At 28.6% G+C, this 27,029-nt stretch overlaps 2 protein-coding genes across 2 annotated transcripts in view; both read right to left on the bottom strand.

The window, feature by feature from the left end:
• The window catches only part of LOC122506280 (ADP-ribosylation factor-like protein 3), a 128,126-nt gene that overhangs the window by 10,615 nt on the left and 90,482 nt on the right, over window positions 1–27,029 (bottom strand). The gene's annotated exons all lie outside the window — the stretch shown is intronic.
• Window positions 5,539–9,257, bottom strand: LOC122506278. Its single transcript, XM_043618373.1, has 2 exons — window positions 8,418–9,257; window positions 5,539–6,603 (listed from the first exon to the last, which is right to left on the bottom strand). The coding sequence occupies exon 2, from the start codon at window positions 6,502–6,504 to the stop codon at window positions 5,587–5,589; it is 918 nt and encodes a 305-aa protein (XP_043474308.1). The 5' UTR covers window positions 6,505–6,603; window positions 8,418–9,257; the 3' UTR covers window positions 5,539–5,586.

Below are 27,029 nucleotides of genomic sequence, written 5' to 3' on the forward strand. Positions count from 1 at the left end.
GGTCCTGACGAAATTCCGCCTTCACTTTTGAAATCGTGCTGTTCCTCTCTCGTTGAACCGCTATATATATTGTTTAATTGGTCTCTCTCTTGTGGTGTGTTCCCTCTTGTATGGAAACGTGGAATTGTTGTCCATGAACTTAGTAGTTTAATTGATTTTTTTGGAATATCATTAAGTACATTTGTAACCAGCTTGCGTTCCCATGTATATGTATATGATAACAATAACAATAGCAATGTTAATGCGGCCAAATAAATATATGTATTATTTTTAGTATTTTTTATAGTACTTTTGTACGAATGGGCATTGCCCGTATATTTCTGAATAAATAAATAAATAAAATATTTTTTGAGTTATGGAGTTTCAAAATTTTGATTTTTTGGAAAATATCTTTTTTTCAATTTAATATACTGATAAGTAAAATTAATCAAATTTAAAGTATGAATAGTGATTTTAAAAGAGGTTTTCACGGGCTATAAGCTGGTGATGAAAAAAAGTTGTTTTCTTTCAATTTGACCTTGACATTCAAGGTCAAATTCTTAATTTCAATATATCTCAAAATCGATGTTTTTTTATTTTTTTCTAACCTATCCTAATCGAAAGCTTGCCTTTTTTCCTATGAGCCATGTAAAAATCAGAGTAGGACCATGGAAATTTTTGAAGAAATTAATTATAAATCATCATTTTCTATGTACTAACTGCCGTGTGACCCACTATCAGTGGTGAATGTGTGTCGCGCGGCTAGTTAGTAGGAGAGAAAGTGGTAGAGGGCAGAGCCGATTATTATTAGAAAGAGATAGAGAGAGTAGAGCCAGTTGGAACGAGAGAGAAGAGTAGTTGAAGAAGCCGAGCACGTGTTGAGAAAATCCAGAAACAGGTGCCGGTAGTTTTTCGCCGACATTTTTTTGTAATCAGTTCTACGAGATGTGTAGAAAGTGTGTTCAAAGAGACTTGTAGAGAGAAAGCGCGTAATAGTTTTGTAAAATTTTGAGTGTTGTGAGAGAACTGGAGTTTTGTGTAAAAAGTTGTGAATAAATAAAGAGTGTGAATAGAAGTGAAGTTGTTTCCTTGGATTTTCCCTTGATTTATCCCTGAGGGAAACAGCCGCCGAGGAATCAGAAAATTATTATTATTATTTGTCAAAAGTTTCTTAAAGACTTACTCAGCGAGATTTTTAAAGACAATAATATTTATGAAATTGCTTATCAACAATGGATTTCTATTCTTCGAGCTAACCTGCAAACATTCTTGTGGTTTGTGATTTTTCCGAAAATGCGGCAACAGGATTCCACTGGAATAATAATCAAGCGACTGTATTTCGAGTTGCGATTTATCTCCTGTAATCTACATGTAAAAATACATATATTTATCGAATTACAGCTTACTAGGACCCAATATGTAGCATTTAACCCTTCAACGCCCAAATGTACAAACTTTTGTCATGACGTTTAAGGAATTATTTCGGTACTTAAAAATCAATAGAAAAATTCATCAATCATCATTTCTTATGTTTTCATGTGCGTTCTATAGAATGGCGTTATAAAAAAAAGTCTGATTTTCTTCAAATTTTTGTTTAATTATCAATTTTTTCTACTACAAAATATCAGAAAAATAATTCCAAATGTTACAAATAACGTAACAAAAATATATAAGCTACAGGATAGGACTATAGACAAAATTTTAAATCATAATGGCGGCTCAAAAATGGAGTTCCATATATGTGAAATTACTATTTTTCCATTATTGGACATGGTCAACTTTAAACCTCTATATTTCCTAAACGGCGCATATGCTCACTTTGAAATTTTGCAGGGATTATTTGGTCATCATATTTGACCATTTAGTATAAAAAAAGTTTTAAAATTCGAGGTACGAAAAACAGGCATTTTTTGTATGGGACTTGCCGAGGCTCTTTAAGTTTGTGACATGGAATCGTTAGCTACAAGTAAGTAAATTAAAAATATATTAAGTAAAAATGAATACAATTTGTTAATAGTTTATTTAACCCATTAAGTCCCATGAAGAAACCAGCCATTGTATTAAAAAACTAACAATTGGATTCATGGGCAAATGAAAAAAAAGATAGGGGAGGATGGGGCAAGGATAGTTAAGGGGTAAGGGTAGTTAGTTGCTGTTATGCTTAGACGGCTTGCTCAAAAATCGCGTAATTCATGGTATATTCGCGTTTTAACACCAAAAGATGATTTTAAAAATTACAAGTCAATCTGTCACCATTTGCGAAGTTAGGAGTTTATTTTTGAAAAAAGTCTGTTTTGATAAAATGTCAACGTAATGTTTATCATATTGTTTTTTATATTAGAGTTTCAGAATATTTATTTACGTAAGTGTTTTCCGGAGTGGAATTTCCTGCTGAACACGAATATCATATTTATTTTCAAATTAATACACGTTGTTTCATAAAATTTAGAAAAAACTGAAATATGGACTCACGGGGCAAGGATAGTTAGAGATAATACGGCTCGGTAAAATCCTATTAATGACATTGCAAATTTTAAAAAAGTATTTAATTGTTCTTCTCAGCTTGATATACATAATTGTGCGTAATTATATACGGAAAACGATGCTTATTAACTAAGAAATTGGTGGTCATCTGAAGAAAATTGGTTAAACCTCTGATTCTAGTTCAGATGAATTTTAATACAATAATTGAAATTCAGAAAATGTTCAATACATATTTTTAATACTTGAGATATCAATTTTGAATAGTCTAAATCCAATAAAATAAAGAAAACGAAAATTAACTGATTTTCTATAATATTTTTAGCATTCGAATTCTTTTAACTATCCTTGCACCGGTACTGGGGCAAGGACAGTTAAAAATTTTTTGTTTACTTTTTCATTCTTATCTCGTAGGGATTTGAGTCTACAGTAAAATAATGTACAGCAAAATTATAGCCAAATAACCAGGCTTTCCAAAAATACTTTTCATTTGCAGATACATATTCAAGTTTGATTACGAATTTAAAGTAAGATTTTAAAATTCAAAATGGCGAGTAATTATGTCAGACATAAAATTTAAAAAATTATTCAATTTTCAATAAACTTTATATCATAGAGGTTTTTGTGGACGCTGATTACAAATATTTAGTCAGATTTTAAAGAAATTCAAAATGGCGGATTCAATATGGCAGACATCAAATTAAAAAAATTATTCAATTTTCATGAAACTTTATATCAGGGGGTTTTCGGAGTCACTAATTACGAATATGAAGTCAGATTTTAAAATTCAAAATGGCGTATTTAATATGGCAGGTTTTTCAAGAATTCGTAGGAGATACCATCAGGTCCAGGTGACTTTCTATTTTTGCAATGATTCAAACTAGCCAGGGTCTCATCCAGAGTAATCTGAGGGTCCAAATAGGGATTATACATAACATCAAAATGAGTAAGAGAATTATTAACAGTATTAAGGGGAGGAAAAAGAAACTTTAGGAATTCTGTCCACATGTTTAATTCAATATTTTTAACAGTATATTTTCGAGTTCTGTAACTATTAAATATTTTCCAAAAATAACTAGATTTCCCAATCCTGTTCAAAGATTCTATAATATTTTCATTATACACCTTTTTTTTAAATAATATTTTATTGTATTCTTTTTCAGCATTGTTATATTTTACTATATCATTCTCTTTAAAGCAAGAAAGTTTACACATCTTTAGTAAGGTTTTAAGATTCTTTTTTTTCTCTGCATTTTTTGTCGAACCAGGGCTTAGAAACTCTATATCTTTTTGGTGTAAATGTGACCATTTCTGATAATACAGCCGAGTCTTTAATAGACTTCATTAAGTTTAGAGTCAACTTTTCAATTGATAATTTGTCGAGATCAGTATTTACAGGGTATTGAATGCTATTTTTAAACAATTCAGATTTTTCGTCGTTCCATTTAAATAACTGACATTTTTTATTTATATTACAATAAGAGTTATTTGAATTATCGGTGATTAACGAGACTACTGCGGGGAAATGATCTGATTTTGTTATAATATTCATTATTTTAAAATTTTCAATAAAATGAAATCCATATGAATTAACCCAAACCAAATCAATAATAGAACAACTTTTTCCCCTAATAAACGTATATTCTGCTGGTGAGTCATCCTTCATTCTTCCATTCGAAACACACATGCCATTATCTTTTTACGCGTCTGTTGTTGTTCTGGCGTAAAGTCTGGTGAAAAAAATATATTGTGTGTGAGAAGATTCTTGACATTTTTTTAATATGAGATCTCTGTATTTAATATTTGTAAATTTAATTAAAACTGGTCTCGGTTCACTTTTTTCCCTAAAAAGAAAATTGATTCAAAGCCATCATCAGGAATATTAATTGTTGCTTTTTTGAAGATCATTTGCACAGTTAGTAACAAATTCTCTCCTTCAGTTGTAGAGCGTTGAACATCATATAAAATGATGTTTTTTTACCTTTCTTTAATTTCCAGAAAATCCATTCTTTTTTCAATAGTCGAAATTTTTTTACTAAATCTAGCAGTTTTTTTCTTCATTACTTGGCACCTAGAACTACATTTCTTTCCCAAGTGAAAATAATTCGTCCGAATTTAGAGCAGTAATTCATATAAAATTCGACCGAAATTAAATAGAAGTTTAGACGAAATATTTTATGAATTCGTGCGGCGTTTTGAAACAGAATTTCGTGCGAATTTCGAGTGAATTTCTTAAGGGGATTCCACATACCAAAAATGCAGATCAAAAATAGTTAAAAATCTGCAACGACCGTTTCTTGAAAAATATAAGGAATTATGACCTATAAATTTGTGAAAGTCATTTTTTATTATAAATACATAGGATGAGTATTTTATTTGTTGTAATTATTAAAAAAAATATATTGTTAGAAAATTAAATATGGTCAGTTTCCAAGAGCCCAAACTGCAACGACCTTTTCTTGAAAACAACAAAACAAAATAATTTTTCCATTTAGCAAACTTAATTTTAATAAAAAATACACATAATTGTAAGATTGATCGACTTACCTAATAAGGAAGATCAATCGAAATTATTCGAGCTTGTCTTCCGAAAATAATTACACACAGTAGTAATCCCTTATCTACACCCAACGGTACAGTTTATAGCACCACAGGTAGCAAATTCTCAAAAATCCCCTCTACTTCTCTCCGGCCGGTGTCCTCTTCGATTACCTCACTTCGTTGTTTGGTTTTTTTCTATTATTTCAGATCACTTAGGGTATATGAATGGGAGGGAGGGAATGTAATTATTTTCGGAAGACAAGCTCGAATAATTTCGATTGATCTTCCTTATTAGGTAAGTCGATCAATCTTACAATTATTCTTCGCTTGTCTTCCTCAATAATTACACACAGTAGATGTTTAAAGATAAGACTTTGTGATCTGAACGTTTGTTTTTATTTATGTATTTTTTAATTACAATATAACTTTTTTTAACAATTTAATTAATTATTATTATAATAATAATAAATTTTTTTTTTTTTTTTTTTTTTTTTTCATTCATTAATTAACAGGTATTAAATAAACACGATTAAATATTAAACGATAAACTGAACGATGAACAAATAATTTTTCTTTTACATACAATTATTTTTTGTTTAAATTTAACACAGCTCTTGCAAATGCGTCGGAATTTTGTGTTATCGGTTTATTATAAAATTTATTGAAAGTTTCAGAGGCATGAGTCCACCCTGCAGTTTTGCGTATCGTTTCGATATTAATACCTTTTCTGTATGCTGCAGAGGTGGACGCATGTCTAGTACTATATCCTGAGAAAGTGTTTGTATCTATTCCACTTTCTTGTAAGGTTGTTTTCAACCACCTACTAACTGATTGTGATGTTGCTCTATGATAGGGTTTTTTATATGTTATAAGCAAAAATTGCTCATTGCTTGGTCGCAATTCTTTTGTTTTTTCTATATAGAATTGTAAAACTGTTGCCACACAAAGCTCTGGGCATTCTGCAAAGAATGGTAGTATAATTAGTGGTTGATATTTATTTTTTCCTGAGGTTTTCAATTTTCCTGATATTTTTATTTCTATTTTATCTTGCAAAAATTTTATGTTTTCTAATTGAATTGACGAAAATGTTTGAACTCTATGGCCTGTTGTAAGAGCAAGTAGCATAGTTAATTTAAGTGTGATTTGTGTGAGATTTAGTGATGAAAGAGGATGTAATTTTTTTAAATAATCTAGAACTGGACTAGGATCCCAAGTTGACTCGTATTTCGGTGTGGGCGGTTTTTTATTATAAACTCCTTTAAGTATTCTTTTTAAGATTTTATCATCTTCCGGATTAAATGAAAATAAAAAGGAAAGCGCTGATTTATGAGTGTTTACACTTGAAAATGATAAATCTTTTTCTGATAATTCTATTAAATAATCTGATACTCTTTCAAGATTGTATTCAAACGGATTTTGATTATAATTAGTGGAAAATTCCCACCACTTTTTATAAACACTATTATATTGTTTTAAAGTATTTTGCGAAATTGAGTTTAACATAGTTGGAATTGCCTTATGTGGAATTTGATTTTTTATCCATTTTTCCCTGACAAATTCCCTGCAACCAGGATAAGTGTTTTGTGCAGAGGATGTGGCTGGCTGAAAGGAGAGAGAATCAAATCATTTTGTGGCATAAAATAAAGTGCAGTGGCATTCAAAAGTTTCTTAAAAAGTGGGTACCAAGGTTGGGAGGGCCATTTTGGTACTATAACTATTCCTTCAGCTTTGTCTTGAATGATTTTATCTAATACTCTCGTTATTAATGAAAAAGGAGGAAAAGCGTAAAAGTATTCGTTTTGCCAATTCAGTGTAAATGCGTCAACGTATTCTGAGTTTGGGTCAGGTCCCCATGATACATATCTTTTACACTTTTTATTTTGCATCGAGGCAAATAAATCTATTGTAGGGTAATTAAATTTTGAGCAAATTGTACTGAATACTTTATTATTTAACGAGTACTCGGTTTCTATGAATTGAGATCTGGACTGACGGTCAGCAAAAACATTTTCTTTGGTTGAAATATATGATGCGAATATTTCAATGTTTTTTGATTCACACCAGTGCCAAATTTTGTATACTATTTTATTCAATTTTGGAAATTGAACGCTCCCTTTTTTGTTAATACAAGCAATTGCTGTTTTGTTATCAATGCGCAATAGAATTGCGCAGTTTGAAAATTCTTTAGCAAATGATTGTAATCCATAGAAGGCGGCGCGTAATTCTAATTGATTAATGTGTAAATTTTGTTCATTAGTTGACCAAAAGCCTTTTGTTTCCTTCCCATTCGCGCAAGCTCCCCAACCCGTTTTTGAAGCATCTGTGAAAATTTCAATTTGAAAATTTGTTGGGGTTTTCATATTTTGATGAGATGATTTTACATTATTTATCCACCATTCTAATTCATGATTTGTATAAGAGGGTATATGCATTTTTCTATTATAATTTTCAGGTTCTATTTTTAACGTCTCGAATTTAGCCCTTTCTAAATTTTTAATGTGAACCCAGCCATACTTAACAGCAGGGCACGCTGCGACTAATTTCCCGATTATGCTCGCGAAGTCTCTTACTGAACAATAATTTTTATTTTTTATATAATTTAGAGTTTTAACTAATTTTAGTTTTTTGTCGTCGGGCAGTCTTATTGTCATATCATGGCTGTTATAGAGGAATCCTAAAAATTTTATTTCTTTCGAGGGTATTAAATTGCTTTTTTTGTGATTTATTAAGAAACCTAGCTTTTTTAGTAATTCAAGAGCGTGATTTACTGATGTGGTACATTCTTTTTTGGTTTTACCTATTATCAGTAAATCATCTAGGTAGATAACGCAGAGAACGTTTAATGTTTCTCTGAGATATTGAATTACAGGCTTCAAGAGTTTAGTAAAAATGTATGGGGCAATATTGAGACCGAATGGTAAGCATTGGAATTCGAATATTTTGTTTTCGTATTCAAATCTCAAATATTTTTTATGTTCTTCATGTATTGGTAGAAGATAATAAGCATCTTTCATATCAATGATAGCTAAAAAATTGTCTTGAGTTATTAATTTAGAAGCGGTTCTATAATCTTCTAATTTAAAGTGACTAGTTTGAATAGATTGATTAAGTTTTTTTAAATTTAAAATGAATCGATACTTGCCATTCGGTTTCAGGGCTAGAAAGTAGCTGGAGAAAAATTCACCCTTTTTATAATTTTTTTCTTGAATTGCCCCTACATTTTTTAATTCTTTTATAGCCGCATTGTAATGAATTTTTTCATTGGTATGTATGGTTACCTTTGGTTTTATATTTTGTTTGGGAAATTTAGAAAAAGGTATTTTAATTCCCTGAGTCCACTGTAAAATAGACTTATTATGGGTGATTTCTAACCAATTGTGAAAGAAATGTTTTAAACGACCCGCATATGGGCTTACCTCAGTTAATATTTCTTGGTTCGGCCCCTCTTTTGATGGTCCTGGTCCTTGATCGATGGAGTGTACTTTTTCCTTTGAGACGAAGGATGTCGTGGATAGTTTAAATGATCCTGTTGTTTCCTTGTATTTTTTGAATGGAAATCCGATGACTGTGTCTGATGTTTTGATGTGGAAGGCTTATTGGTGTAATGTTTTTTAACTACTTTTAAATCCTTCGCAACTTTATGAACGGCTTCCTTTGATTTGACGTTTTCGGCAAAATTTGAACCTAAAAGGAACTCGTCTCTATCGCTATTTTCGATTAGCTTCCTGGAACTATAGTTCAAGTAGGGTAGGATTTGATATTTCCTACTTGATGAGATAGCTTGATGAATATTGCAAAGTAGTTGGCCAATATCTGCAAGGGTCGAGCATGTATTTTTTAATTCTTCGTGATTCTCAGATTTTAGAATATTATTTAATTCTACACCTGTTGCTGATAAGGCATGAGCAATTTGTAATTGCAGTTTCTCCAGGAATTGATCGTGTCGAATAGCTTTACTATCCATGCAGTGTTGCACTTCTGCATTTAGTTTTGGAGGCATCATTAGTTGGCAATTTTCAAACACTGGATATTTTTTCATGACTTCCTCTTTTTGTTCCTTATTTAGTCCTTGCTTCAGGTAAACATTCCATCGCAGACAAATTTCCTCATGAAGGGGATCTTGTTGCTTGTTTTTATTTTCGGGATTTGATCCCAGAAGGTCAATGAGTTTGTTTGTACTTTCATTGTTTTCCTTTCCTCTATTGTCCTCGTTATTGTTATCGGATGGTCCCGGAGAGGAAATTTTCTCAGTGTCGCCTGTGAATTTAAAATTTAATTTCGTAAATTGTTGAGAATATTTAATATTGACTTTAATTTTTGTAATGTTTATAGCAAAACTTTGGTTTTAAAATTTGATTATTAAGTAATTTTTATGGACTTATAGCGAAGTCGAATTTTATAAATGTTAAATGATTTATAATTTTTAATAGACCTATAGCGAGGCCATATGATTTTATGTAGTTTCTGATTTTTTAGCGAAAATCGATTTAACTAATTTATAATGAAGGCATGGCGGCCCACTTTTTAATTATTTACTTACTAGTATCTGAAGTACTATTTTCAGATTCACTTCCGCTTGAAGAATAACTGGAAATCTCATCTCTGATTTGTCGCACTTCTTGTAAAATTTTGTCGAGTTTTCTTTTCTTTGAAACACTTTTCTTTTCACTTTGAGAGCGTTTCATTTTACACGATGTTGTTCCGTTGGGTACAAATAACGAAGTGAGGTAATCGAAGAGGACACCGGCCGGAGAGAAGTAGAGGGGATTTTTGAGAATTTGCTACCTGTGGTGCTATAAACTGTACCGTTGGGTGTAGATAAGGGATTACTACTGTGTGTAATTATTGAGGAAGACAAGCGAAGAATAATAAGATTCATTACATATGAAAACAACAATAAAAAACTTTAATTTATGTAAACTGTTTTGTATAGCAATTTACAACAAGAAGAACACATGTGACAGCTTTTAGTAGTTCATAGAACCAAGAGATGGCGCCAAAGGTTCCAAAACTGACCAATTTTGATTATTTTTAGCTTTAAATTAGCAACAATAAAATATGTTTTCTTTTCGAGTAAAAATTCATTAGTGATGAAAGACACACAATGAGAGACATTTATTTTGTTCAAATTGTTAAAGAAAAGTTAATGCTAGTAAATTAAATATCAAGTGCCACCGAACAGCTGTCACATATACACTTTACAAAAAATAAAGTTTTTATTTATTCCTGAATGGCAAATGAGTCTCATCCTCCGTATTTTCCTACAAAATTAAATTTCCCAAATGGAAAAATTATTTTGTTTCGTTGTTTTCGAGAAATGGTCGTTGCAGTTTGAGCTAGTAGTCAAAGATGTGTTACAGGGAAACTGCCCATATTTAACTTTCTAACGATAATTTTTTTCAAATAATTACAACAAATAAAATACTCATCCAGTGTATTCATGATAAAAAATGAGTTTTCCAAATTTATAGGTAATAATATCTTATATTTTCCAAGAAACGGTCGTTGCAGATTTTTAATCGTTTTAGATCTGCAATGTCGATAAGTGGGATCCCCTTAAGGTTATGGTATGCAATTCGCTCGAAATTGCACACGAAAATTTTATGAGAAATGACGCACATTTATTTTTCTACTTTACGTGATATGAATTAAAAGTTGTAAATTCTTTGCGAGTAATGTCAAAAACATTACAAGAAAAGATTTTAACAGAATTTTTTTAATTTAATTAAATTTTTTATAAAAAACATAATTAATTATTGCTGCAAATTAATTATAATGTCTCGTACGAATTTCAGGCGAACTTCACATGAAATTCCAAACAGACTTTTATTTAGTTTAAATAATTTAATATATTTTGATTTTTTCGTGAATTTTGAACAAAAATTCAATAACTTTGATTTCATTTGTTCAAACCTTCACATTTTTAGGAATAATATGAAGAATGAGTAAAATATAACGCGAAATACAATTTAATTTATTCTGCCTTTTTATTAATAAATTTTACTAATAAAGTTTGAAGTGATGATTAAATTTTGGTTGAAACTTCATTTGAAATAAAATTTTCAAAAAGAAAGAGAAAAATTATATGTTTAAGAAAAATTAAGTAGGGGAGAGTGGTCCTAAGTTGGCCGCCTAAGCTAATTGGTCGAAAATCGTAACAAAATGGAATTTAATCAAGTCAGCAAGTATATAATTGTGTTCAGCGATCGTTTTCCTGTAATTTTATGTTATTTAGAACGTTATACACGGAAAGAAAAAGTCCGTCAACCATTAATGGATTAGTATATTACTTTGAGATGGGACTCTTTTTCCGTTGATGGTTACTTAAATTTACTTAACGATTGAAAAACTTCATAAAAGTTTAAAAAACAAGTCATGGATTGATTAGAATGCCAGTATGTGACCAATTGTTTTAGATTTAATGCTGAATTGTTATCAATGGCTGTTTGAATGTTTACGAATCATTAGTGAAAGTTTGTGAAACGTTAGTTGACTCGTATTCTAAATCGGTGCTCTTCACTAGCGCATTGTTGCGCAGTGTACCGATGCGCATTTCCTCCGGTTTCTCTATAGTCCATGTGTTTTTGCTGTCTGCTATACATATCCCTATATGAGGCATTCCATGTCAAGTGATCCAGGTGGAGAAAAATTTTTCTCCAATCGTAGCAAAACTTGGGGCTTTTGTAGTACTAATAGATAGTAATTTTTCGTGAAAATATTTTTTTACCTAGTCCAATATTTTCCGAGGGGAAGGGGGTTAAATTTTTGGGTTTTTCAGTACAATGCTTATTTCGATAATTTTTTACTCTTAAACTATTAAACATAATAATTTGGCAAGGTACATTTTGGAAAGGTTTTTTCATGCTCTTTCGATTGAAAATAAGCATTTAAAAAAAAATTTTTTTTGACCCAAAAAAATCAAAATTAAAAATAAATTTTAATTTTTTGGAAAAAAGGTCCCATTTTTTTTTTTTTTTTTTTTAAACGAAAGCTGAGGTTTTTTCCTAAAAGGACATATAAATGAAAAAGTGGGACAAGAATGTTTAAACATTGAAAAAATGAATTTTCTCGTAAACAGAGCTAAAAACCGGGTTTAGAGAGTAGAAACCTCTGTTTTTCAATGTTTAAACATTCTTGTCCCACTTTTTCATTTCTATGTCCTTTTAGGAAAAAACCTCAGCTTTCGTTTAAAAAAAAAAAAAAAAAAAAAATGGGACCTTTTTTCCAAAAAATTAAAATTTATTTTTAATTTTGATTTTTTTGGGTCAAAAAAAATTTTTTTTTTAAATGCTTATTTTCAATCGAAAGAGCATGAAAAACCCTTTCCAAAATGTACCTTGCCAAATTTTTATGTTTAATAGTTTAAGAGTAAAATTTATCGAAATAAGCATTACACCGTAAGACACCTGGATCACTTGACATGGAATGCCTCATATACTATTATGTGTAATGTAAATATTTAACTTAACTAATAATTTGCAGTTGAATTGCGTCTAGAAATTGACCTCGATAAAAATATATTTTCTTTTATATTTCTCGCTAATTAAAAAGTAGTTATTAGTGCAAAATCATTTCTCACAAGTTGCGAAAAATTTTGTTATTTGGTATATAAGAACAGTTCGCTTCTAAACGTAAAGTGTTATAAGTGTGCGTTTCTACGTGTAGTTATTAAGTACGCGAATATATATGTAAGTCTTGGGTTTTAGGTTACTTGCGTTAAAATGCGAAAATGTGTTGGTCTAAAGCGTCTAAGAGTGTAAATAAAATATCGGAACTGTGCAACGAAAAAAATGTGTTCATTCTGTACCAAATAGTGTCTAAAATTAGGGATGATTCTGAAAGAAGTTGAATTTTTTGAATGCTTTTGATAGTCATAGGAAATTTAATAGACAGTTTTCTAAATTTTAGTAAACGAGTATTATATATTGATGACAGTTTTCTAAATTTCAGCAAGCAACTCGTCATTGATTGTGACTCAAAGAATGTTATCCATTTAATGATTTTGTGTCGCGTCTCAAAGTAATATACTAGTCTATTAATGATTGACGGACTTTTTCTTTCCGTGTAGAATGGCTTTTGTATTCTTAATACAATAAAGAATGAAAAGTTGCATTTTGGACATTTTAGAAATTAGCGGTCCTAAATTGCCCATCACTTTTTTTGCTTGAGTATAAGGAATAAATGCATATTCTTTTCAATTACGCAGAAATTTGACAAATTTGATACATTTAGGAGAATAAATACGCATTATTTAATTATTTTTGTTTAGAAAATAAAGCATCCTACGTGAAAAAGTTCCCGGGAGTCACTCTCGAGAAATTCCCAGGAAATTCACGGGAGTGAAAAAAACAAAAGAAAAATTTTTTTATTCATTTGTTTTTTTTACTTCCGGGAATTTCCTGGGAATTTTTCGAGAGTGACTCCCGGGAATTTCTCGGCCCAATTCCCGGGAACATTTTTACGTGGGATTGTTTTATTTTATTTATTTGCAAAATAATAGGTGTCCAACTTAGGACCACTGCAGATTTTTACAAGTTTCAAATTATTACATTTAGAGCTGTGCAAAATAATTCGAACAGAACTGTTCGAATTTCTTCGTCTAGTTCGAATGTCGAATATTCGACATTTCGACGCCCCAAAACCGAAAAAAACTCGGTTCGGTTTGAATTTTGCACAACACTAATTACGCTAATAAAAAAAATTTCATTAAAAAACCAACAGAAAAACAAGAAAAATGTAATTTTTTTTGTCATAAACAATATTATTGTCTAACAATGCGTAGAAGAATCTTAGATTATAATTAGGTCCATAAATTATATCATGGTTTATCAATATATCATGCCACAAAATTATAAATTCGTCCAGTATACCATATCTGAAAAACGCATGGTGGCCAACTTAGGCCCACGGCCAACTTAGGACCACTCTCTCCTAATTTTATCTCTTATCCTTCTCGGGTAAAAATAATTTTACCTGATTTCGTATGAAATTCTATAAATGTAATGTAAATGTCCCTATTTGTGCACGTGTACCGATAAATGTTTTCATAATTCAATTTAAAAAAATTAATATCCTTTTACCATCTGCATTTCATCATCAACATTTCGCCATCTTGTATCATTTGTCATTTGACAGATTAACATTTTAAAGTTTAATGGAGCAAAAAAAAATTAAATTTTTATAAATTAAAGTGAGAATTTATGAGATTTGATACCAATTTACCTTTTTCAACAGTTGGTACATGTAAAGGTGAGTAATGTAGTATTTGTGTAAATTTCGTAAAAATTGATTGAATTTTTTATATTATTATATCCGTTTTATATTAATTTTCTAAGCTAAACAACAAAATTTTTCAAATATTTACATTAATTACATTAATTTGTATAATTATTAAATCGAACATATTATGTTTAATAAAAAAAATAATTTTTGGATAGCTGTATACAAATAATTGTTTCAGTCAAACATTTCGACAGGAAACCATTGCAGGTATTTGGTTTCCCGGGTGAAAATAATTCAACCTAATTTCATACTCTGTATATATATATATATAAAAAGTATATTAATTTATGGCAGAACTCATTCCAAATATTTTTTAAGTCATGTTGAAACATTCATTATTGTAATTTGAAATATTTTAACTTTTTAAAGTTGTAAAAATTTATTTGAGAAAAGAATAAACGAAAACAGAAAATTTCTTATCATTTCTGCCTATCGTTTTTCACCTAGTGAGAATTAAAATTTGCTTCCACCTGCTCGACCACTATTATTTTTGTCCATCATATATTCTAGTCAACCAAAATAGAGTATCGTTAAGTTCAAAATCCAACATCGAAAAATCAAAGTTAGTAGGATCAAAAATGACATTTTAAATTTAATCACCCATATATATATATATATTATCGGTTTCCCCGCGCAATTCGGTAGACACTCTGTCAATTCTATTATGGTAAACTAAATCCCGTCAAAGACTGGTACTGGTATTATTAAAAATATTAAGTTTCTAAAAATTAATCTAAAATCCAAAAAAACTCTTGTCACACGGGATGACCCTCTTAAAGAAATTATATTTCAATTAAAAATTGATACACAACCGATTCTTTGTACCAATTTTTTACAAGTAACATGAAAAATTTTGTACGTAATTTAAAAAAAATTTTATTCACAATCTATATATATATAAAATCAGACTTTTGTCTGTACATTGCTCAGAACTTTAAATTTCGCACATAATTATTCGTTTTAGGCATCAAGGATTCCAAATATACCAATAAAAAATTTCGTGTATGTATGTATGTATGTATGTATGTATGTATGTATGTATGTATGTATTGTAACGCGGCATTTTATTTGCCGCGTACAGATTAATAAATTTTGTAAATAATCGAATTTTTAATCTTTTCTTATTCACGTCAAATCGAGAATCAACATTTATTTTCTCCTTCCGAGAATTATTCTCTTATTTATCAACTTTCAAAATGCATAGTTTCAAACCTGTAAAATAGCGAACCGTCAGATCGCTGGTCAACACAATTATTGTAAACATAAGAAAACTGATACTTCGATATTCTTTCATGTAAAACTTAACACCGCGAGTTCTTGACTTCTCATCGCCCGGATTACTGCCGAGATATTGCTCCGTATTCGTCCAACATGGGAAATGTTTCCTTACTTATTACTGGAAATAAATGCTGGTCATATTAATTGGCAGTAAAACTAATATCCATCGGCGAGGACATCAGCTGTCATAACACTGGCCGCAGCCATCTTGCGAACCAGTCGTCGTCGTGCAGTGCCCCTCGCGGAGACTAAGCGAACTTTTATGAACTCTTCTCGACAGTCGGTAATTTACCTAATTACTGACTGTTGCGCATCGATTACCATCGGAAAATCATGTAACAAGTGCGCATGGGACTCACCACGAAGTGGAGATGCGCGTCGACTTCGGCGTCCCCGTCGGCCATTTAATTGATTCTCATTTTGGCGTCTTTGTGACAGGTCGCAGTAGACCTTTTCTATAATAAAAATTAAATAAAAATTGCATTTTTTGTGCCTTTTGATGAGAGGATGAGCCGTGGGACAATGAGGGGACGTCGGCGTATCTCCGGTGAGTCTCTGAATAATTAAATGTGTTGTCTCCTGACGAACAATCGATTTAAATTTAAAGTGTGTCAATTTTCTTTGTTTCACGACATGTCATTTTTGTAACTTTTGAACAGGTCCCGTCTGGACCTGTAATTTCTTGTGATTAAATCAAAAACTAAAACAAACTAACTGGTGATTTCTCTTACCCCGCGCTCTCCTTGAAAAGATTGAGCTAGCGTAAAATTAAATAAATTTTAGGTTTGAATATTTTTCCATAAAATATCTCTGGCGTTCGGGCATTAATTCAAACAACAAAGTAACGTGTGTTTTATTTAATTAGTTGATCCTGAAGTAAACAAAAATAAATTCTTGAAATAAAATAACCTCATTTAGAGTAATAAAATTCATAGTAATTTCTCAAATAATTATAAAAATAGTAAGACACCCGTTATAGTATGTATGTATGTATGTATGTATGTATGTCGGTATGTCACATAATCTTTGTTCGCGCATCACTTAAAAACTGGTAAACCATTTGAAACCAAATTTGGCAGAATGTTAGACCTTGGGCCAAGGAAGGTTTATAAATTTACAGATTTGAAAAATATTAATTAGAACGAGAGATATTCAATTTTTCGAAAATTTCAAAAATCAAAAATTTTCAAATTTTCCATTTTTTTAAAAAATGCTTTCAAACTTTCTATAATTGAGTATAACATGTTATTTAGTCACATTTTAGAATAGTTTTGCCAAAAATAATGTCCTATAACTAAGATGTAAATATAATTTTTTTTTTAAATTCAAAAAATCGAAATTTTTTAAATTTTATATTTTTTAATAAATTGCTTTTAAACTCTCTATAATTGATTATTACATGTTATTTAGTCAAATTTTAGCATAATTTTTAAAAAAGTACTGTCCTATAACTAAGACGTAAGTATAAAAATGATTTCGAAAAATGCAAAAAATCGCAAATTTCCAAATTTTATATTTTTTAATGGACTGCTTTTAAACTATCTATAATTAAGTATTGCATGTTATTTAGTCACATTTTAGCATAATTTTAAGATTTAAGGTTATGTTATTCAATGGTCACGTGACTTATAGTAAAGTATATGGGACACGTGACCACTAAATAACATGACCTTAAGTATAAAAAAGTTTTCAAATACTTAAAAAAATCGCAAGTTGACAAAGTTTACATTGTTTAATGAATTGCTTTTAAACACTGTATAATTGAGTATTGCATGTTATTTAGTCACATTTTCGCATAATTTTGCACAAAAAATGATATGACTAAGATGTAAGAATAAAAATATTTTCGATATCAATAAATCGAAAAAATTATAATTGTTATTAATTACTATCAAGTTTAATTCAGTAGTATTTTAAGGTCTCTGATTAAGATTTTGACGTCAAAATAATGCAATTCGTAATTATTTATCCAATTCATTTAGTATTCTTTAATTAAAAGAAGTTCAGAGACTTTAAAAATGGCCAATACATTTGATAGGGTTTCTACCAACACGAAGTTAAAGTCCACAACATTGATCAACGAAAAAAAATTTATTTAATGCATTCAAGTATTATTTTTAATATAATATTTAATTGTAAAATAATTATTATCTAAATATAAACATCAACCTTTTCTTCCTAAATAGTTTTGTGTCAATATTGTTGCTTTATTTTTAATTAATTTGCTTAGTGAACCATTTTTTTTCGTTGATCAACGTTGTGGACTTCAACATGGTCTACCAACCGGGAAATAGCCGGGAATTAAATTTTACTGGGAAAAACTAATAATTAGTTACCATTAACTATTTCGTGAGGAAAATATTACTATTTCAATCAGTGACAGATTTTTTTCTATCAAATTTGATATTCAGGAACAGTATTTGGCAACTTGTAGTACTTTGTGCGTTTGTAGTACTGCAATTAATGTATTAAAAATTAATCCTAAATTTACACCAGCTTTTGGAGTCAAAGAAGAGGCTAATTATAAATAATTGTGTCACAATTAGACAATTAGACAATAAAAATTAAAGTAAAAAGCAGTTTTTAAAATCAAATTAATATAATAAAACTATTTTAATTTGTTAAGAAAATTCCCGGTTTTTCCTGGTCAAATTAAACTCCCGTCTATTTATCGGTTTCCCCGCGCAATTCGGTAGACACTCTGTCAATTCTATTATGGTAAACTAAATCCCGTCAAAGACTGGTACTGGTATATAACATATTTTCTTAAAAAAGAGTATTTTCATAAAATAAAAATAACCCCAAAAATACTACTGAATTAAACTTGATAGTAATTAATAACAATTATAATTTTTTCGATTTTTTGATATGGAAAATATTTTTATACTTACATTTTAGTCATATCATTTTTTGTGCAAAATTATGCTAAAATATGACTAAATTACATGTAACACTCAATTATACAGAGTTTAAAAGCAAATCATCAAAACATGTAAAATTTGTGATTTTTAAAATTTTTTGAAAACATTTTTATACTTTAATCTTAGTTATAAGATATTATAATTGAGCCGTTATTTATTCTTTTTAATCGGTCATTGAAATGTGGAGTATTTCCACTTGTTTGGAAAAGAGGTATTATAGTACCGGTTTATAAAGAATATGATAAGAAAAATATAACTAATTACCGTCCTATAACGCTTTTGATCTCTTTAGCTAAAATTTTCGAAAGCCTAGTTTATGATATAATTTATAATCAGGTGGAGCATCTTATTATAGATGAGCAGCATGGTTTTATGAGGCGCAGGTCTGTATTGACTAATTTGGCTTTGTTTACTAACTTCGTGTCTTCAAATCTTGATAGGGGTATTCAGGTTGATGCGATATATACTGATTTTGCTAAGGCATTTGAAAAGGTTGATCATGTAGTTTTGCTGGCTAAGTTGGAAGCATTGGGATTTTCTCGTGAGTTCATTGTATGGATAAAAGATTATCTGAATAATCGTTATTCATCTGTTCGTGTTCAACATGATTTTTCAGATCCTTTTTTAATAACTTCTGGAGTACCGCAGGGCTTGAATCTTGGACCTCTCTTTTTATTATTATTTATAAATGACATACCGATTTCTATAAAACATAGTTTATTTCTTTTATTTGCAGATGACCTTAAAATTTTTAATAAAATTACCTGTAATCAAGACCTTTATAATCTTCAATCAGATCTTAATCAACTAGTGGGATGGTCATTTAGAAATAAGCTTTTATTTAACAATAATAAATGTTTCATTATCTCGTTTAAAAAAAACTCTGACCTATTAAAATATAATTATACTATAAGCAATAGAATTCTTTCACGGGTCTCCATGATTCGGGACCTGGGTGTTTTGCTTGATGCATCTTTGAATTTTAAATCCCATGTTTTATTAACCATTAATAAAGCAACCAGAACCTTGGGCTTTATTACCAGAAATGCGACTCGCTTTAAGAGCATACTAGCAATGAAGATTTTGTATTTTTCTTTGGTAAGATCAATTATTGAGTTTGCCTCAATCATTTGGTCACCCTATCAAGATTATCTTATGATAGAATTAGAAAGAATACAAAACAAGTTTATGCGTTTTGTTGCGAGGCAGACTGGAATGTCGTTTGATTATTATAGTCATGACTATTCTGAGTTGAGACGGATTTTGGGAATACCACTTTTAAGGAAAAGATTTCTTTTTTCAGACTTACTTTTTTTGTATAAGATAATCAACGGTATTATAAATTGCTCACCTTTATTATCTTTATTAAATTTTGCAGTTCCATTTAAACCTTCCAGAAATCCGACTCTATTCAAGGAGTCATTTCATAAAACTAGTTTTATACTAAATTCAGTGATCGCTAGATTAACTAGAGAGGCTAATGAGTATCACGATGTTTTAGATTTCTACGGTGTGCCTCTGGTTACATTTATTAATAGCTTGAGAAATCATATTTTCATGACTGTATGAACTGTATGCCAGCGTTTGCATTTGATTGAAATTAATATCTATAGGTTATAAGTACTTCTGTACGAAAGGGATTTTCCCGTGTAAATTAGAATAAATAAATAAATATTATTTTTTGAAAAACTATGCTAAAATGTGACTAAATAACATGTAATGATTATTTATAGATAGTTTAAAAGCAGTCCATTAAAAAATATAAAATTTGGAAATTTGCGATTTTTTGAATTTTTCGAAATCATTTTTATACTTACATCTTAGTTATAGGACAGTATTATTGGAAAAATTATGCTAAAATTTGACTTAATAACATGTAATACTCAATTATAGAGAGTTTAAAAGAAATTCATTAAAAAAATATAAAATTTGAAAAATTTCGATTTTTTGAATTTTTTAAAAAAAATTTTATACTTACATCTTAGTTATAGGACATTATTTTTGGCAAAACTATTCTAAAATGTGACTAAATAACATGTTATACTTAATTATAGAAAGTTTGAAAGCATTTTTTAAAAAAATGTAAAATTTGAAAATTTTTGGTTTTTGAAATTTTCGAAAAAATTGAATATCTCCCGTTCTAATTAATATTTTTTAAATCTGTAAATTTATAAACCTTCCTTGGTCCAAGGTCTAACATTCTGCCAAATTTGGTTTCAAATGGTTTAGCCGTTTTTAAGTGATGCGCGAACAAAGATTCTGTGACATACCGACACACATACATACATACATACATACATACATACATACACGAAATTTTTTATTGGTATATTTGGAATCCTTGATGCCTTAAACGAATAATTATTTGCGAAATTTAAAGTTCTGAGCAATGTACAGACAAAAATCTGATTTTATATATGGGGCATTCCACGCCAAGTCGGACACCTTTTGACTTTTGCATCTCCGATTTTTTTCAAATATTTTTTTTCTTTTAGTGCTGGTTGAAAGGAACTTCCATGATTTTTTTCAAATTTTTTCATGAAGTAATTTAAGAGATCTGGGTTTTTGAAAAATCACGTTTTTTACATAAATTTTTTTTTTAAATGCTTATAACTCGGACAAAAATTGATCAAATTGGACGTTCGATATATGAAAATTTTTGTTTTTACACGTAGTTTTTGATAAAAATATTTAAAAATTTTTTTTTTTTAATTTACCAAAAAAATTTTAAATTTTAAAAATAAAATTTAATTTTTAAGAATGTATGTATCGATCGATTTTTTTCAAAATTTTTTGTAAGAAACTGGTACTAAATTAAGAATTTTTAATCCTTGTCTGATTGTGGGCAAACGATGGGATCTATTTATTTTGAAATTTTTAATTTTTGTAAAACGGTAGGTAGCCAAATGCCTAACTTGCAATTTGATCAAATCACTTTTTTAAACAGTAAGAAGGTTAAGTTCGGAGAGACTCAGTCTGAAAACAGTTTTGGTTTGAAAAATTTGCGTGATTTGGTCAAATGTCAAGTTACGCATTTGGCTACCTACCGTTTTCACTGCGTATACAAAAATTAAAAATTACAAAATAAATAGATCCCATCGTTTGCCCACAATCAGACAAGGATTAAAAATTCTTAATTTAGTACCAGTTTCTTACAAAAAATTTTGAAAAAAATCGATCGATACATACATTCTTAAAAATTAAATTTTATTTTTAAAATTTAAAATTTTTTTGGTAAATTAAAAAAAAATTTTTTTTAATATTTTTATCAAAAACTACGTGTAAAAACAAAAATTTTCATATATCGAACGTCCAATTTGATCAATTTTTGTCCGAGTTATAAGCATTTAAAAAAAAAATTTATGTAAAAAACGTGATTTTTCAAAAACCCAGATCTCTTAAATTACTTCATGAAAAAATTTGAAAAAAATCATGGAAGTTCCTTTCAACCAGCACTAAAAGAAAAAAAATATTTGCAAAAAATCGGAGATGCAAAAGTCAACAGGTGTCCGACTTGGCGTGGAATGCCCCATATATATATATATATATATATATATATATATATATATATATATATATATATATATATATTTATCACTGTAGCTTATTATTGATTATAACCATTTTTATTTTAAATATTACAACGGAATATTATTTTTAACCTTTTCTTAAAAGTATTTTTATTACTTACAAAGCATAAATTTTGTGTCTAGTAAGAATTTATTTGTTTGTAAATTTATTTATGATTAATTGATCAATTATTATCAATTATTATTTAATTGATAAAAATTTTAATAATAGTTTTTTAAATAGTTTTGTAGATTTATAAAAATGAAGAAAACAGTAGCTCTTAGTGTCACAAATCTAAAAAATGTAAAGTAAATCCTAATAAAATAGTAGTAAACTTATATAGTATAGGTTTTATAGTAGATTTCTGTTGATGTATATTGTTATTTTTCTGAAAAATTTCGACATTTAAAAGTTAATCAAATTTTATTCTGACATGTTTTATATTATACATTATGTGAAACGCATACTATATATGATATTTTCTTGTATAGTGTTTATAATTAATATAAAAAACACTCTTATTTTTCTTAAGATTAAATTATTTCTCTAATAATAAACACTATATCTTAATTTTTTCGACTTACTTTTAAATTCAATCATTGACAACTTTTGTGAATTTATTAGGTACCTATTAACTAATTATCAATTATTCCATTAACTTAATCATATATTAAAAAAGACATTTACATTATACTTTATAAATTTGAATTAACGAAATTTTACTGATTATCCCCAACGACAAGTATGTTACTGATTTAAAATGTGTATTTGTGTAATTAATTAGTGAAATTTCATTAATTCAGTATAAACACTGCAAAATAAGACACCTCTTTTTGCAATGAAATCACTATTTCAGATAATTTATCACATTAAATTTAAATCAGTGAAAAATTACTGATAAAATCACTGAGAATCATTTAATTTTCACTGATTGTTAAAAGGTATTCACTGAGAATTATAGTGATTTACTATTGGTGATTGACTTTCTGCTTTTAAATTAGTAAATTTTACTAATAATTAGTAATTTCTGCTAACTTATTAGTAAACCTTACTAATTCAAAATTAGTAACAATTTTTACTAATTCAATTTTAGAGAGTTGATAAAATAGATTAACTGGTTCATTTAGCAAAAAAATTACTGGCAATCAGTAAAATTCTATACTTAAGAAGCAATGAATTTTTAATGACAATTAGTCATAAAATTAACAGATTTAAATAAAGAAAAATCGTCCACCAAAATGACAGCGAGTCAATTATATTTTACTAACTGTCAGGGGTATTTTATTGATTCAAATTTAAACCCAAGTAGCACGTAATATTGGGAACATTCCAGCAATATGTCACAACATTAAGGCAATATTGGTAATGTTAAGGCAATGTTCCCAATATCGCTGTAATATTACGTGCTACTGGGGAAAGTATAATTCAACTTTTTTTTGCTTATGTTTTAATACAATTTTATTTTAATTGAAATTTATTATTAAATTTTATTATTATAATTTATTTATATATTATAATATTATAACTAATTGTATATTTATCTTACTATCTATTACAGAAATATATATATATATATATAATTAAATTTTATTATTGAATAAGTTATTTATTTTGTATATACACTTATATACAGTATAACTCGGTTGTACGTCAGATGGAAAAAAATTGTCCACCTAAATCAACTCTGTTGATTTAGGCCACACCTATACTGCCCAAAAGGCCCGCCTGGACCAACCCAGCACAAGGGGTGGGTCCTTCATCTTCTACAAGGGAAGGGGTAGGGTGCTAATGACACTCAAGGCTACGTTCTGAATTTCAAGTAAAGAATTGCTCAGTTGATCCTCTTGTCCTAGAGCTTACAGGTTATTCTTAGAGTTGAACCAGAAAGCCCTGTTGTGTCAAAGTGTCAGAAGTGTAAAAGCAAAATCAATTTACTTTCAAAAGTTTTTGATGTTACTTTAAAATCAGTGAAAAAATATTGTAATTTATCTCATCTTTGTGGTGCTAAGTTTTGAAGAAGTGTTTTACTTGCATTCATCTGCTTCAAAGAATTCAGAATTCCTGCTCCTACCTTTAGCATCTGCTTCAAAGAGTTGAAAATTTCAAAAGCTCACACACAAAAATTAATTGTAAGTAATTTTATAAATATATGGGCAATTCCACGCAAGATTATCCTATGACCTTGAGAATTCGGTTAAACATATTTTTTTCTCAATCTATATGGAAAAAAAAGAAATACGTGTTATTTTATTTTTGTTTAATCGCCCAAATTTTCGAGTTATGAATTTTCGAAATTTTGGATTTGTAACTGTAGACATATTTTCAGTAGCTTATAAGTCTGAAAATATTGAGTTTAGAAAAAACTTGTCAAGGAATGAAAGTTTTAGTTTACTTTCAACTTTTAAGAAATGTAAAAAAAAATTTTTTTTTTAATTTTTTATTAAAAAAAATTTTTTTTTATAAACAAATTAATTTTTTTTTAACTTTGGACCCCCTTTTTTTTTTAAATTTATTTATACCTTATAATATACAGAAGATTTTCCAAAAAGTTTTGGAGTGGGCCGACGCGTTTAATGAGTTGTACAAAATTTTCAAAAATCACGTGCAAGGTGCTCGCGTTCTACGAAACTCCTCACAATGGAATTTTTTTACAATTTACTTCTCAAAAAATGTCTACAGACTAAAATTTTTAATCGATTCGAGTGTTTTTTGTTTTAAATAAAAGGAGAACAATTTCTGAAGATATCTCTCCATGCAAACCTAAAAATCTTTAATTGTTTATAATTTTTTTTAAAAACAAAAAGTTAACAAATTAATTGTGTAGTTTCCTTTAAAAATGAAAGATTATTTTCTTATTTTGCTACTACACATGTCCTAAATCAGATTCAATTAATATAACATACGACCGCCAAATAAATAGTAAAACATAAAATAATTTATCTAAACTGTTATAAACAATATTAGTTAACAAATAGTTAACTTTGGTTCCTCTCCATAAAAAAACTTTGTTCTTTCATATTCATATTGTACTTTAGGTTCATTTAATGAATACATCTCCCTTTCGTTAAAAAACAATTTTTAATTGTTATAAACAATAATAGTTAACAAATAATGAACTTTGGTTCCTCTGCACCAAAAAGAATTTTTTTCATATTTTTCATTGAAGTTTATTACAAAGAATGTTTGTGTCAAAATAAAACAATAAACATTTTAATGTAAAATATATATTAATTGCATTTATTTTATTTTAATTAATTTTTTTATTTAAATTTTCAAAAACACAAAGAAAGAAAAAAACATTTAATACAAATTTATATAAATTAAATTGTTTATAGTTATTGATCAAACTATTTCATACGTTCACTATTATTTAACAAAAAATTTTTGGTGCAGAGGAACCAAAGTTCATTATTTGTTAACTATTATTGTTTATAACAATTAAAAATTGTTTTTTAACGAAAGGGAGATGTATTCATTAAATGAACCTAGAGTACAATATGAATATGAAAGAACAAAGTTTTTTTATGGAGAGGAACCAAAGTTAACTATTTCTTAACTAATATTGTTTATAACAGTTTAGATAAATTATTTTATGTTTTACTATTTATTTGGTGGTCGTATGTTATATTAATTGAATCTGATTCAGGACATGTGTAGTAGCAAAATAAGAAAATAATCTTTCATTTTTAAAGGAAACTACACAATTAATTTGTTAACTTTTTGTTTTTAAAAAAAATTATAAACAATTGAAGATTTTTAGGTTTGCATGGAGAGATATCTTCAGAAATTGTTCTCCTTTTATTTAAAACAAAAAACACTCGAATGGATTAAAAATTTTAGTCTGTAGACATTTTTTGAGAAGTAAATTGTAAAAAAATTCCATTGTGAGGAGTTTCGTAGAACGCGAGCACCTTGCACGTGATTTTTGAAAATTTTGTACAACTCATTAAACGCGTCGGCCCACTCCAAAACTTTTTGGAAAATCTTCTGTATATTATAAGGTATAAATAGGTAAATCTTGCGTGGAATTGCCCATATGTTTTATTTTTATTAAGGTAGTTCTCTCACTTTTGTAAGAAATCAATTTTGATAAAATATTTTTCAAATTTTTAGTAAATTTTGCTTTTTGCAAACGATGCAAACCTTTTGTCTTGTAAAAGTTTTAGAACCCTTTTTATCGTACTGAAATTAAGATATTTGGATTCAAATCTCAATTTCGGTACGGTAAAGGATTCTAACATTTTTATCAGGCAGATAAGGCTTGCATGAAAGAACATTTACTCAAACATTGTAGAATATTTTATCAACATCGATTTATTCAAGTATAAATTAAAAGAAATATCTTTAATATAATAATAATTAAAATATTTCTAGTAATGATTATTCAATGTGCTATATAAATATAAAATAATTTCCTTTTCTTTAAATAAAAATATTTTAAAGAATGACTTAATAAATATTTGAATATAATATAATAATAATAAGCATTTCTCAAAAACTCTCGAAGTTACAATTACACGCAACATGAGATTTTGTTAAACATCACAAAAACATTTACACAAAGTACAACCCGTTGTAATTTCACAAAAGGGACATTCTTCTTTTTGAATATTTAAATCTAAAGTATTTTAATCGGATAAAAATCTAATTTTATGTAAATAATAGATTTAATGGAATTTAACATTCCTTTAAGTTTCACAATTTGAAGTGAAAAACCTAAGAATAAAACACGGTATTTCTTAATAAATTCCTTTTCTTGGACAAACAGTTTATTGACCCTTTTGAGGAATAGTCAGAAAATATGAAAAGTAAATTGCTCAATATAAGGAGTGGTGCATCTAAGTCACTGAACTCGGATCGCGCCACTGCCTAAATCTGCAAGCTTGCAGAATTGGCTTGGCAACAGTCAAGTGCAATAAACTTAACATACGATTTCCCCACTAAATCGTCTTTCAATAAAATTGATTGACACTGGGA

This window comes from Leptopilina heterotoma, unplaced genomic scaffold, assembly GCF_015476425.1.
Source record: "Leptopilina heterotoma isolate Lh14 unplaced genomic scaffold, ASM1547642v1 Lhet_402, whole genome shotgun sequence".
Classification (NCBI taxonomy): domain Eukaryota; kingdom Metazoa; phylum Arthropoda; class Insecta; order Hymenoptera; family Figitidae; genus Leptopilina; species Leptopilina heterotoma.

What these genes read in the sequence shown, in the direction of transcription:
- LOC122506278 (XM_043618373.1), bottom strand. Translation starts at nt 6,504, where the DNA reads ATGTTAAACTCAATTTCGCAAAATACTTTAAAACAATATAATAGTGTT.